The 13,413-nt window shown below is 45.4% G+C and overlaps 5 protein-coding genes and 1 pseudogene across 5 annotated transcripts in view, besides 13 other annotated features; all 6 read right to left on the reverse strand.

Moving 5' to 3' along the window:
- TraAM80_08428 (small subunit ribosomal protein S4e) overlaps positions 1–485 on the reverse strand; it is a gene marked incomplete at both ends in the record, with an annotated part of 561 nt that extends 76 nt beyond the window's left edge. The window contains one exon of the mRNA XM_029385180.1: positions 1–485. This exon is cut by the window's left edge and continues 76 nt beyond it. Coding sequence (XP_029234969.1) covers positions 1–485 — 485 coding nt within the window.
- A 56-nt stretch (positions 486–541) lies between these two features.
- Positions 542–580: a sequence feature (A-rich).
- Positions 581–993: 413 nt separating this feature from the next.
- Positions 994–1,020: a microsatellite.
- A 235-nt stretch (positions 1,021–1,255) lies between these two features.
- On the reverse strand, positions 1,256–2,596 carry TraAM80_08429 (thiamine diphosphokinase; the record flags this gene model as incomplete). Its single annotated transcript, XM_029385181.1, has 1 exon — positions 1,256–2,596. The coding sequence occupies one exon, from the start codon at positions 2,594–2,596 to the stop codon at positions 1,256–1,258; it is 1,341 nt and encodes a 446-aa protein (XP_029234970.1).
- Positions 2,597–2,883: 287 nt separating this feature from the next.
- Positions 2,884–2,912: a microsatellite.
- Positions 2,913–3,917: 1,005 nt separating this feature from the next.
- Positions 3,918–3,961: a microsatellite.
- Positions 3,962–4,012: a sequence feature (A-rich).
- A 30-nt stretch (positions 4,013–4,042) lies between these two features.
- Positions 4,043–4,068: a microsatellite.
- Positions 4,069–4,359: 291 nt separating this feature from the next.
- TraAM80_08430 (aminopeptidase-like protein) lies at positions 4,360–6,972 on the reverse strand (the record flags this gene model as incomplete). Its single annotated transcript, XM_029385182.1, has 1 exon — positions 4,360–6,972. The coding sequence occupies one exon, from the start codon at positions 6,970–6,972 to the stop codon at positions 4,360–4,362; it is 2,613 nt and encodes an 870-aa protein (XP_029234971.1).
- A 411-nt stretch (positions 6,973–7,383) lies between these two features.
- Positions 7,384–7,428: a sequence feature (A-rich).
- A 59-nt stretch (positions 7,429–7,487) lies between these two features.
- Positions 7,488–8,717, reverse strand: TraAM80_08431 (DNA/RNA non-specific endonuclease protein; the record flags this gene model as incomplete). Its single annotated transcript, XM_029385183.1, has 1 exon — positions 7,488–8,717. One exon carries the CDS (start codon positions 8,715–8,717, stop codon positions 7,488–7,490), a length of 1,230 nt encoding a protein of 409 aa, XP_029234972.1.
- Positions 8,718–8,785: 68 nt separating this feature from the next.
- Positions 8,786–8,814: a microsatellite.
- A 60-nt stretch (positions 8,815–8,874) lies between these two features.
- Positions 8,875–8,952: a sequence feature (A-rich).
- A 20-nt stretch (positions 8,953–8,972) lies between these two features.
- Positions 8,973–8,993: a microsatellite.
- A 634-nt stretch (positions 8,994–9,627) lies between these two features.
- Positions 9,628–9,658: a sequence feature (A-rich).
- A 195-nt stretch (positions 9,659–9,853) lies between these two features.
- On the reverse strand, positions 9,854–10,729 carry TraAM80_08432 (XPA-interacting protein; the record flags this gene model as incomplete). Its single annotated transcript, XM_029385184.1, has 1 exon — positions 9,854–10,729. One exon carries the CDS (start codon positions 10,727–10,729, stop codon positions 9,854–9,856), a length of 876 nt encoding a protein of 291 aa, XP_029234973.1.
- Positions 10,730–10,824: 95 nt separating this feature from the next.
- Positions 10,825–10,849: a microsatellite.
- An 896-nt stretch (positions 10,850–11,745) lies between these two features.
- On the reverse strand, positions 11,746–12,530 carry TraAM80_08433 (hypothetical protein; annotated as a pseudogene).
- A 224-nt stretch (positions 12,531–12,754) lies between these two features.
- Positions 12,755–12,778: a microsatellite.
- The last annotated feature ends 635 nt before the right edge of the window (positions 12,779–13,413 follow it).

Consider the following 13,413-nt stretch of genomic DNA (forward strand, 5'->3'; position numbering starts at 1 on the left):
TTCATGTTGTACACCAAAGTGTCTCCGCGGTGGGTGCGGGGGTCAGGGTAGCGGATGCGGTGCCCGTCGTGTGTTACGGCAACAGGAATGCGGCCAGTGCTCGTGTAGACGTTCTCAACCTTCAGTAGTTTGACGTTCCCCTCAGCCTCACTTACCTTCACCAGTGCGAAACGGCCCTTCACATCGTATAGAACGCGAAAGCGATCACCAGTCTTTGGGATCTCCACGACGTCCATGAAGCCAACCGGATACTTTGTATCCTTGCGGGGCTTGCCATCTACACACACAAGGCCTTGGCGGAGAATCATCTGGGCTTCATTGGCGTTCAGCGCGTACTTCAAACGGTTGCGGATGATAATCATGAGAGTCATGCACTCGCGCAGCTTGTGGGGTCCAGCACGGGGACGTGGAGCGAACACGCCCGTGAGCTTGCTCAGCATCCAGTCCTTGGGGGCATAAAGGCGCTTCAGGTGCTTCTTGGCCATGCTTTACGTTCCTTTTGAGTATATTATATATACGTGTGTGTTCCGAGTATTAAGAGAAGCAAAAAGCAACAAGAAAAATGTGAAAAGTGAAGAGTCCCCTCCTGATATACATCACACATCACATGGAACCACATGAAAAGCGCACCAAATGGAGTATGAGAAACCCCTATTCATAGATAAGTGATTGCTTGAAAAGACAATGCCCATGCAGTCTTCGCTTCCCAGGATGGCAATCACACGCATTCTGTCCAGCAAGAGGAAGAAAGGCAACGCAACCTTTGACCCAACTGCCGTCTCCATATCCAACCCTCATGCACCAATAGAGCTCATAAATTCATAAAGGACTTCTATAGTCACCGATATCCATTTGTGAACTGGCCAAGTGGCAGCTCCTAAGATCCCGCACAATCATAAAACTCCTTCACGTAGAAGGTAGTGGGGGTTTAGCGAGTGAGAGGAAAAAAAACATGAAAGCAAGCAAGACTAATCCCCCACACCAAACAATAACATATATATATATATATATATATATATACTCGCACTGCTTCCTAACAAGATGATATTTGGGGAAAAAATAGATGTAACCATATAAAAAAAAACAGGAAATCTAAATAAGAGCAGCCATCATCCTCTAAGCCTTATCTCTAGCAGTACACTCCCACAATATTTTTAGTCAAGTACAAAGCCGCTGAAAATGCTCACTCGTCCTTTACAACGATAATATCAAGAGATGGGAGAGAAAAAGTAACGAATATGATATGAAATCAACCCTAGCAGCCTGCCTCTTTTTCAGCTTTTTTGCGTCGTTCAATAGTAAAGATGGTGGGTGGGTTGTGGTTGGCAGCTACCCCACCGCCACACTCCTTTGCGGGCTGTGTCAAGGGCATTAAGCAGCGCAGGTCAATCGTGACAACCTCGTGGCGAATCGGATTGCACGCCGAGATCAGCTTGCCAAACCCCAGAACCAAATCACGCGATTCGCTTGGTTTCCCCCGCCCAATAACAACATTCCACTGCAGTCCACTGACCTCGCATTCCTTCATGGTACCATAGTTAACAAGACCAGACACCAAGCCTTCACAACGTGCATGCCGTACCACCTGCGTCCAGCCATCAGGCTGGCAGGCGAATAAAGTGTTACCGGAGTTGGTTAGCACAACATGCGCATCTTCACTGAATTCCAAAACGGCCGAGATGGCCGCCATTTCGTGGTCAAATCGGCCTCCAAGGGCACCAAGACAAACATACGTGGGTAGTAGCACCACCTCTGTCTTGCATGCCTCTGCGCACAAGTCTCTCTCTCGCTTAGGGTCAATGTCCAGACCTTCACTTCCAACATTTGGGTCAACCGCGCCACCTGTTTTCAATAACTGCAGACCACTCTCAGTTCGTAGGACAGGCGGCGGGACAGCACGGGCGTCTTCCATGTGTTGCTCTTGCAGTCTCTTGAGAAACATCAATGATTTCATGAAGTCGGTTGTATCCTGACAGCGGATATGTATCCAAAAAGGAAGCGAGGATGACCCATCTTTGAGTTCTGCCGGCAGCTTATCCCACTTTTTCAACGAGGTTCCTTCCATGGCTGCACGCACTCGAGAGAATTCTGCAAGCGTCGAAGTGTATCTATGACGAATTTGATCAAAGATAGAGGCAGGAATAGCGTTTACCGTCGCATAACCGTCAGAAGGCATTGACTGCTGAAATCCCCTGCCGTCGGTGCCCCCATGAATACCACACTTGGGGAATGAACTTAAGTAGGAGTCCATATCGCCAATAACAACGTCACAGAGAGGAACATGAGCAAACGACTGCAATTCCGGACGACGCCTTTGCTCCTCCTCAAAGTACGCCCGCAGTCGGGGGTAGGCTCCATCTGCGCAAACAAAGTAACACCGGCTGACGGGAAACTCCGGCTGCCGCTGAATGAACCGCCGCACACACAAGAGTCGCAAATATTCCTCATACTCCCAGCAATCGTTTGTTGGACTGTTCAAAAGCACAACTCCAGCAACCTGTTCGGCCTCGTCGTAGAAATCATGCTGCACCACCTTGCGTTTGCATACACGAGCCATATTTACAAGTCGACTACAAGCTTGCTTGCCTGTGTTCATGAAGCAACTGTATGATTGAAGTCCAACGGCAATCCCAAAGAATATTATTTTTGTTTTTAAAAAGGAGGAGCGGAGGGACAATAAAGACACAAAAAAGAACACATATATGCTGTTAATTAACATCACGACTGCTTGCTAAAGCAAACCCTCGGCGTGTGAATCGTCCTCCGTCTCACATCGCCTTACCCTTTCCTCTTCGACCACAGACAGCATTCAAATACAAAACAAGTAGGAAACATATCCACCATCAGCAGCAATAGAGGGAGAGGGAAAGCAGAAAAATCGACAATAAAACAATAATAATAATAATAATAATTGCGGGCTGTCAAGTCAGAGAACCACAATAATGAAAAGAGAGAGAAGGCTAACGATGCAAAAAAAGAAAAAGCAAAATAACATAATAATAATAATTGGTTTGCTGGCAACACGTTAGACGGCGCATAGTTCCTTCCTTGCTATTTATACTCCTGTTTTGAGCAGCAAATTAGACCTTTTGTTTTGTGCACGCAGGTGAAAAAAAATAAATGACAATGATGACGAAGCGGAGGGGCCCACCCCTAATTCTCCTACCCACTTGTTTTAAACATTCTTGTAATCACATGTTGATGTCGTGTGATAGGTGAGTAGACGCATGTGCGCATATGCACATTTTGTTGCTGTCGTCGTCGTTTTTGATGATGGGCTTCGCCTGTGGACACTCCGCCCATCAGTTGCCCCGCTTAGAAGTCCTTCTCTTCGCCTTTCTCCCGGCTGATGGAACATGCCACCTGTACACCACAAACGGTGTAATAAAGACTCCAAATGAGAAGAGGTGCATTATGACGTAAAGGGCCACCCAGTTCCGCTACCAGTAGGGCTGCTCTTCACGAGGAACGCCGCTGATGGGAGGGCGTGGGAAAGGCACTGGGGTCTTCACAAGTTTGTACCGCATCGTTCCTTTTGTAAAACGAGGCACAGAGGCCGCTACAACTGTGTAATGTGCCACACGCGTAACAAATGAAGTACCACGCGCAAAATAATAAAACAAAAATGTTTTAAAAAAAGGTACGTAGAAGTGAGGCACAAACAGGTCCCCGCTCCTCAAATCACTGTGAACTTTTATTACCCTTTCATTTTCTTCCCAACACTCATCACCCCCTTGTTGTTAAATGTTGCCCCTCCTATATTCTACTTTGTATTATGCGGCCAGGTAACTGATAATATGACCGCAAACAACAGTGTGGAGCGGCACACGCCAACATGTAATGGTATACAGTTTAGTTCCCCTTCTCTGTCTGTGCCCCTTCCCCACTGGATGAGTACAGCGCATAACACGCGCCAAAAAAAAAATAATAATAATAATAATAGTAGTAAAATAAATAATAAATCTGAATACGCAAAGTAAAAAAGCAACAGAACAAACAGAAAAAAAAAGAATTATCGGTCGCCACCCTCCACTACCGCTGAAAACAAACAAACAACAAACAAAAAAAAATGCATTACAAAAATGTACTACCGCCCGCTTTGCCCCCAATCTAAGCACGCACTTCCTCCAAAAGAAGAAATGTCAATGATAATAATGATAGTAAGTGCTTCCGTATTTGGACGCGTGCTTCAGCTTTAAGATTGCTACGAGTTATATTTACAGCTTTTCTACCCTTTGCCTCCTTTCCAGCGTACAAAATCAAACAGTAACCATCATGTTTATCATCCTGAACATACGTCGCGACTCCAATACTCCCTTCAATGAGAATTGCAAAGCAAAAGGGTGTGACAAAACTTGCTTACCTATACGCTTTGAAATAAAACTCTGCAACCTCCTTGGCGTCACGAGAGGCCCAGACTGCATTATTACGTATCCCCTCAAGTCCCTGCTGGAAGCTGCGCAACATTCCCTGTTTATCCCCCTCGTCAAGTTTGTTCCAGAAGGCTTCCATATCATTTGCCACGTTTTTATTAGCCCCATGTTCAATAAACTTTACTGCATCACCCAGGATAAGCCCGGGGAGCTTCTTCACTAGCAGTGACCACATGCGCCTAAGCTCGCTTGCATACGCTTCAAACGTCTCCGTATTGGCAGCCAGAGGGCCAAGGATGTAGACAATGTCTTGGCTGCGAATCTTTCCATAAAAGGCGTATTCAAACAGCTCAGTCACCAATCCATCCACCTTTGAAGAGGCCATTGCACGAAGATAGTGTGTTCGTTCCATCGCATCCAATGCCGTTTCGGCAAGCATCTTCACTTCATCCAACGCAGCTCTGCCATTCCTCTTAAGAAAGGCACTGACGACAGCGCAGCGAAGATCTGAATTTATTGGTGTTGTTTGGCGTTCTGCATATAAATTAAGAGCGTATGCGATCGTCTCTTCGTCTTCATCAGCCACAAGGCGCGTGAAGAGTGAGGCGCGCAATTGAATCACATTATGATCATCATCAGATTTGAAGGTATATCCCACTTTCTTCATAGCATTGGAGTACAATTTTCGGAAGAAAGTGTTGTGCGCATTTAAAGCCTTCTCACCTTGGGTTGCCACAACTGCCTTCAATTCCGTTTCAAAGTCAATGATACAGCACCATACTGTGAAATCATCCTCATCCACATAGTAGGAAAGAAGTTGCAACACCTTTACTGCACCGCAGTATCCAGCGCGGGCAAAAGCATGATAATCAGAAATAATACCAAGTCGATCAATATTAGAGAGTTTTTTTGCTGCCACAGCAGAAAGTAGGCTTTGGAGCAGGTCTTCACTCTCATACAATACGCGACAAAACGCAGAGAGATCACTGTTTACTTTCACCCATGAAGGATGCGGGGATGTCAAGGAATTTTTTCGCTCCTCCAACACATAACGCTGAATGCCATGTTCTGGTGTGGTAAGCATCAAGGGAATCTTCCATACAGTTTCGTCTTCTTTTTCACAAGTGTCACCAGTGGCAAAAAAACGATGTTGTATTATTTGTAATGTTTGTTTGTCCGGCGAAGAAGCAACCGTGAGAAATGGATAACCCTGTTTGCCCGTCCAAGACTTCAAGATCGGCACCAATGCTTTTCCTGCTGCTTTGCCCAAAAAGTTCCACAAATCCTCTGTTGTGGCATTTCCATATGCAAAATGTTTTAAATACGCAGTCATACCTTTCTGGAAGGCAGCTTCTCCAATAAAATTAACGACCATACGGACGATACTCCCACCTTTGCTGTAGCTGATTGCATCAAAAATATCATCAATTTCTTTTGCATTTTGAACATCCACTTCCACAGGATGCGAGCTTCGTAATGAGTCCAGTTTTAAAGCTCGTGAGTTTTCTTGATGTACAAACTGTGTAAAGACATGCCAATCAGGGAACAATTTGTTTATAGACCAATATTCCATATAAGTGGCAAAAGACTCGTTAAGCCAAAGTTCTTTCCACCACTGCATTGTCACAAGATTACCAAACCATTGATGCGCCAACTCATGTGCCACCACAATAGCAACATACTGACGTTGAAAGGCACTTGAGTTTTCATCACACAAAAGGGCTGTTTCACGATAGGTAATAAGACCCCAATTTTCCATTGCACCCGCAGCAAAGTCAGGTATAGCAAGAAGATCAGCTTTGGGTAATATGTAGTTGGATTCAAAAAATTCTTCATAAAGTGGCAACACCTGGCAGGCAACGTCCAAGGCAAAAGAAGCCTTGGGCGTCTTTCCTTCAGGCGTAAAAACACGCACAAGGGTGTCCTCAGGCTGTCCATTTTCCACTCCATGTGTTTTTTTAATGCGGCGTTCAACGTATTCAAATTCACCAATCGCCCAGGCAAGAAGATAGGTTGACATTTTAGGTGTGGGATAAAATGTCCAACGGATCTTATCACCAACCTTTTCCTTATGACGATGCGGCATATTAGAAAGTACCAGCAAATTGGAGGGCGCGGTAATAATCATTTCAAATACCGCTTTTACCGCCGGTTCGTCCCAACAAGGGATTGCACGACGTGCATCCACAGGCTCAAACTGTGTGCTGCCCATGTAACATTCCTTTCCCTTGACAGTGTATTTGCTCCTATAAAAACCGGCAAGTCTGTCATTAATCTCTCCTGTATAGTCAATTGAGAGAACAGCTTCTCCTATAAAAGGTGTCTGTAAAAGAAATGTTGCTTTCATTTCCGATGCATCAAGAAGAATAGACTCAGCAGGAATTGTTTCCACTGCCGAAGGATTTCCTGCAGAAGTAAGAGTCACCTTGACGAGGGATAACTCGTTGCAGTGAAGAGTGATACTTTTTTGAGTTCGTTTTGCCGTTAGCTGTATGTCAACATGGCCTGTAAACAAAAAAGCATCAAGGTCCGGCAAGATAGTTATCTTATAATGGTGAGGTGTGGGATCATCGGGAAGAATATTTCGTACTTGTGTCATTTTTACCTCTTCTCTTTGCTTATATATAAATTGTATAGTTGCTCTTGTCGCTTTGGTTTTGCTTTTCTTTCGTTCTTTCAAAAGACGGAATAACGGGATGAAGAAAAGCAAAAGGAAACATGTAAACGAAATAAGCAGATAAACATTACAAAGAAGGAGGGGAGCTCATAAGGTGAAAAAAGTGCATTTTTATATATATTATCCCCCCACCCCTGCAACTCCAAAAGGTGAGGTATGAAGTTTAATAGTAAATAATAACGCGCAATAAACACAAAGTAATCACATCACAGCGTTCGCAAGGACTCCAACTGTTACTGGTGTATGTTTTTCATCATTTAAATTGACATTTTTTAACCTCTCATGTTTAAGCAAATAATCAATATATAAAATAGTTGCCCCCCCCCTTTTTTTAAAAAAAAGGAAAAAAAAAGGAAAAAAGAAAAATAATAATAATAATTTTATTATTATTCCTGCCACCTACGTGGAAAAGGGATAAGTTTCACACGAAAGGCCATTCATTTTAGTTTACAAGGCAACAATATACCAAACGAAAATGACCGCGTAAAAGCCGCTTTACAGGCAAGTCTTCTCTTTTGAAGAGAAAAGAGCTCCACAGGGGGTGTTTCATAATCTAAAATACACGTTTGTTGCCCCAAACATTTTGTTTTATTAATGAATTCCGTTCCACGTGTGTCACGGGGCATGCAAAGCATCTTCTCGGCAATGACACGCTCTGACAGAGATATGCGGTCCTCCAACTCTTTGAGTGTTACACGAAACCGGTTTATTTCATGTAGATCCCTTTGTCCAAAAGGATTTTTAACATGTTTGTGTAGCGGTCCTAACCCTCGAAATGTAGTTTTATTTACAAGAGAAACTCGTCGTTTTTGCTTCTCCTCATTCAAGCACTTGAGCTTTAACGATTGTACGGCGGCAGTTTCATCATTAGGTACAATAAAAGCAATATGCTGATGAGAATGAACGTCCCACAAGGCCATATACAATTCATCTGGGATAGGAACAACTTGTTTGTCATGTTGAAGCAGGGAATGCAAGGAATTGCTTTCCTTTCTAAACAAAACGCCTGTTGATATCGCTAGACATCTAGATGATGTCCAAAACATTCGCCTTCTCAATGAAATTAATGATTTATCATATTGATTTGCAGTAAATAACTCGCCCAAGGTCGAGACATCATAGCCTTCCACATATCGGCGTGAAAGATGTTCTAATCGTTTCCATATTCCTCGGTTAAGAGCCTTATGTTGCAAAACAAAATTGGAAACCAAAGAAGCGTCAAAAGTCGTGGTGCTACACGTTGCCACAGATGCAAGTGGAGCCATGTGTCCTTTATCGTACGCATGCCGTTGCATGTGTATCGATTGTACCCGAATTTCTTTTGGTAAAGTCTTGTCTGTGTAACAAACATGAGTTTTGCGATGATTACGCGCCGCTTTAACCATTCGTGAATTCAAGTAATAACCACACCACAAAGCCATTTTTAGATTCTTGTCGTATAGCAATGCATAATTACTACGTGATATTAATTCAAGAGTCTCATATCGTTTAAAAGTGATGATGTTATTCATGGTATTTGCGCTTGTGATAGACATTATAGCCCCACGGAGGTTAAGCGGCTCTAACCATGCTGGATTGTGGAACCTATTATAAGCCAAGAAGCGCTCTACTGCTTCCACCATACATCTTAGACGAGTTCTAAGCCAGAAACCTGTAAATATCCCCATGAAGTAGAGCACAGCCACCAGGAAGTAAATTGACATATATGGTTTTATCCCATTGGGTAAACTTTCATTCGCTTTCTCCCTCTCCCTCTCCCTCTCTTTTGATAAATAATCATTCCATGACATCAACAGAAATACTCTCTAACTTAACTGTATGTACAACAAAAAAAGAAATAATAATAATGAAAACGACAAATAATAAGTCTAAAAAAAAAAAAAAGAGAAGTAGAAAAAAAAAGTTAATTATTATTATGATCAACACGCACACACACACACACATGATTGTTAATTCAATGCAACCGAAAATTACGAAGCAACTCTCAGATTATTATTAATTGCAGGAAAAAAAGTGCTAAAAACGGCTTTTCACCCGCCTCCCGTGCGGGACGGCAAAAGTTGGATGGACCTTAACATTGTCCATTCTGCAATCTGCAAGCCACCAATGAAAAGAACATATTTTACTGGTTGCGTTCTCAAGTTAACAAACATGGAGCCTCGGCCATTTACTCCTGCAAGCCGTCATAACCTGAATGATTCTCGCCAGCTGCTGCAGTATAAAATAAAAATAAACGTCTCGAATAAATGAATAATAACTTCCGATATATTAAACACCAACTTTCGCACTGTCCGCGTCCGTTTCGTGCGTGGAGATTGACGCGCAACCACCGCCAGAACGCGCCAAGCCAAAAACGCCAACCCTAACGAAAACACGATTCTAACCAAGAAAAAAAAAAACGGACAATAACACCCACCGCACGGGGGGCTCTCGCTCGACAACCCCCCCTCCCCCCCCCTCCCTCTCGCGACGTTTCGGCATGTTGCCCGTAAGCGGGTGGGTTAGGGCTGATCGTGGTCCACTGCCGCCATTCGCTTGGTGCCTTTGGTCCGCCTTGCGAGGGGGAGAGGGGCAGAGGAGTAAGAGAGAGAGAAAAAAAAAGAGCAAGGCTGGTGCTGTCCCCTTCTTTCCCCAAGCGTGTCCTCACGCCGCGCGCCCAGAAGCTTCCTTTTATTCAAAAACACTTTTTGTTCCTTGAAATGAACAAACGTCCTTAGCAGCACATATCTTTATTGTTATTCCACCTTATTGCGTTTAACATTGAAATTCCGCGCGGTTTCAGGTTGCGTTCCCGGTGCCTCACTTAATCGTCCTTCTGGTCGCGCTCATAGGCGCGGAGCATCTCCTCTGTAACCGCGGCGCGCTCTTCATTTCGCAGTTTATCTTGCGTTTTCAACACCGGCTCCCGATCTGAAAGGTACTGGAGTTTAGCTGCCGCCAGGGCTCGCTCTAGTTCTTCCACACCTTTGCCGGATGCTGCGGAAATGCTCGCAACAGGGATATCCTCATAAAATCCATGGGTAAACAACGATAGAGATTGTACGAGGCTCCCGGCGTAGTTGCCCTCGTTATCGCTGTTGACTGCATCCGCCAGCGTATCGGGGTTCTTCATCCAACTGACAGCTCCATCCGAAGAAACGACATCGGTTTTATTGAAAGCTAGGAGCAAGGGAAGCTGCTGTTTCAGCATTATGCTACTCGAGTACAGCATGGTGCTCATAAACGTTTGTGGACTCACACAGCGCGTAGTGTCCGCAACAAAGAGCAAGACGGTTGGCCACATCGCTGCGAGTGACTCCGCAATGATCTGCCCCGAAGCCGACCACGTGAAAACTTCAATCTGACCAGGTGTGTCAACCACAATCCATTCTAAACTATCTTTATTTTCAAGAATGCTAATCACCTGATGGAACTTGGTGGCAAAAAGGTTCAACGCTGTCATGATGGCCCCGTTGGGTCCCAAGCGGTACTGCTTCATCACTTCCTTGTAGTTGACAGTATCGCGAATATCAATATTCACATTGTAGGGAACTTCTGCAACAGCGGGGTCCAAATTAATAAAATAAGCCTGTTTGTTTTCTTCCATCGCGTAGTGTTGCATTCTGTGCACCAGCGTCGTCTTCCCCGTCCCTGCCATTCCCACCACAAGGACCACCAATGGACGCCGGCCCTCCTGCATACTCAATGAAAGCTAAAAATCCTTCACTTTGCACACACGCACACACACGGAATGCCCTACGAGCTACGCTTTTCGAACAAGATGATAAAAAGAGAAAAAAAACAAACAAACAAACAATCAGTGACGTCATCACGGCTCCCCAAACATCGCTTTCAAGAAACGCGGAGGATCTGCAGAAATGGCTTGCAATATGCTCAATGCAGTCTGCAAAGGCATCCGAGTTTAATTCCTCGTTACTAAAATAACTTTTGTACTTTTTACGATAATGCTCCTCCCGCACTAATCCTTCTAGGAGGTGCAGAACAAAAGCGTGGCATCCCCACAGCATCGAGAATGCTGCATGCAACCACCACTAAGCATACCCCGAGGCCTCAAAAGCTCAAGTGACCACGTCTTAAAAAGATGATGATACCAATGCGTGTTCGCCGTTTCTAGCTCTCGGAGCTTTACTGCACTGAACAAAACGGAGCCCTCAACAAGCGTATACGAGAAAGAGAATGAAAATACAATCAAAAACCCTGATGAGGGCACCAAATCAAATTGGGTCAAGATGAACATCCCATTATCACCTGGGACTTTTTGCAGACACCCTCCAGCTAGATCTCTAGTGAATCCAAAATCCAGGGCGCAAAACTCCAAGCCTCGCTCAGCCTTGAGGTCCTTCACTGCAGTGGCACCACCACCAAAAGAAAAACTGCAAAATTCATCAATATTGCAATAACTGCATACTCACCAGGGCCAGTGCAGTCAGCTTGCATCCGCGCACCATCGTCTGCCTCACATCGACTAAGGCAGCGGTGAAGCCCCCTTTTTCGACACCACCACCAGTGTTGATCGCAACTGATGCCCCGTCGACTTATCACGCCCGTCCTTCGTGGGGCTCATGACACCAGACCGTCACGTTTGTCCCTACTAGCAACACAAGGCCAGCATGGACTGGCGCAACTTTGCTTGAACCCCTACTTCATACCCCTCCTGTTCCCGCTTCCACCTCTGTGAGTACGCTGCTTTCTTTTAGTACAGCTTCCCAGGCGACTCAAACACCAATTTGGCGGCGTCAAAGAGAAAGCAGAGTAAAAACACAATACAAGACTCACATCCGTCTTTTCCGCGGTGGCGGTAAGAGCGGAAACATGTACGGTAAAGCGAAAGGCAAAGACCCACACGACCAGGAGAATATTGGACAAGAAGCAGAAAAGAAGTCTCCACTTAGCTACAAAACCCAAAAAAAAACACCTCATACACAGTTTGGTGCAATCACCAACCCTGTGGAAACAAGGCCTTAAAGCGACGGACGCAAAACTTTTGTCTGGGACCTCCAATGTCAGATCCATATTGTCCACGCGCCCTCCAAATATTACGGCTATGCGTCAGCGGCTTCTGTCCAATCTTCGCGTGGTAATCTGAATGCACATGGTACATCGATGACCTAAACTCAATCACCTCCAGCGTTTTTTCTTTCTGCAGCCCCCACGGGATTACAACGCTCCATCTCCCTGATGCGTTGTCAATCTCTTTCAAGAGAGTGATGCATCATTTCCTTAGAAACCTCATCTCGGAAATGAAACCAGTACATGTTCTGGGCGTACGTCTGAATGGCAGCGGCCCGTTCCCACCTGAGAAGAAGTTCGTAATCCACTTCCTCCATCGTTAAGGAATCATTGAGGGGATGACGAAAGGCCCCCCGAACCTCTTCCGTCACGATATCCCGCCAAGAACGTAACAGAAACCGATTTGCCCCTTTAAGAAGGGTGCGATAGAGAGATAGCTTTTACTGCCGCTTTTATAGATACCCATACATTTTCCCTACATGAATATATATTGTATGTTCTTTTTGGTAGAAATGAGAGGCAAAAACGCAAAATCCCTCCTCTGTTTTCACGGCAAGAAGAATCACGCCACAAGGGACCTAACTAATCAGTACGAAAGCCAACGGCATCCCATACCTCAACACCCCCGCACCCCCGAGAAACAATTTTAACAATGGTAGAAAATACTCGCACAAAAACACGCCCACATGGCAGAATATATATATATATATATATAATAACCGGCATATTGACCTAGCCAACGCATGCACGGCAGAAGAAGAGACAATGTCCTACTCAAAAGCATAAATCACCACCCCACAACTTGAACATCAGCTACACACACGACACATAAAATAAAAAAGTGCACCCGGATGAAGCCCGTTCAAAGTATTCCTAGAAATAGAGGGAGAGAGAAGAACAATAAAGGTGTGTGTGTGTGTTTCTACAGTCTGTGTTCGCAGGGTAGATGCAAAGTTAAAGAAAGAGAGGTGCAACGCCAAGGCGGCCCCACCCCCACACAGGCGTCACGCAAACAAAAAACAAGCAAATATGTGTGGTCTGTGTTGCTCGCTGCGGCTGCATGGGCAAACCAGCAGCCCAACGAGTGAGTAGCGCAGGCGCGGCTGCCCTCCCCGCGCTGACGCACACCACCCGCTGCGTGGGGGCGCAGGCCCCAAAGAAGGTCTTGCAGAGCGCCGCAGCACCGTCCAGCGTCGTTTCGCACCTCCGGCGCACCCTCCTGCTCTCGCCCCTTCTTTTGCCCTGCGGCACCCAACGCAGAGGACCACCAGACTCCCACACACGCGCGCCACCGTTCCCTCCCCGCAGCAGCAGTGCAACGTCCTCGCACCTCCCCCTCCTCTTCTCCCAGCA

Source organism: Trypanosoma rangeli (assembly GCF_003719475.1).
Source record: "Trypanosoma rangeli strain AM80 chromosome Unknown Tra_15.4_contig_00414, whole genome shotgun sequence".
In the NCBI taxonomy this organism is placed as follows: domain Eukaryota; phylum Euglenozoa; class Kinetoplastea; order Trypanosomatida; family Trypanosomatidae; genus Trypanosoma; species Trypanosoma rangeli.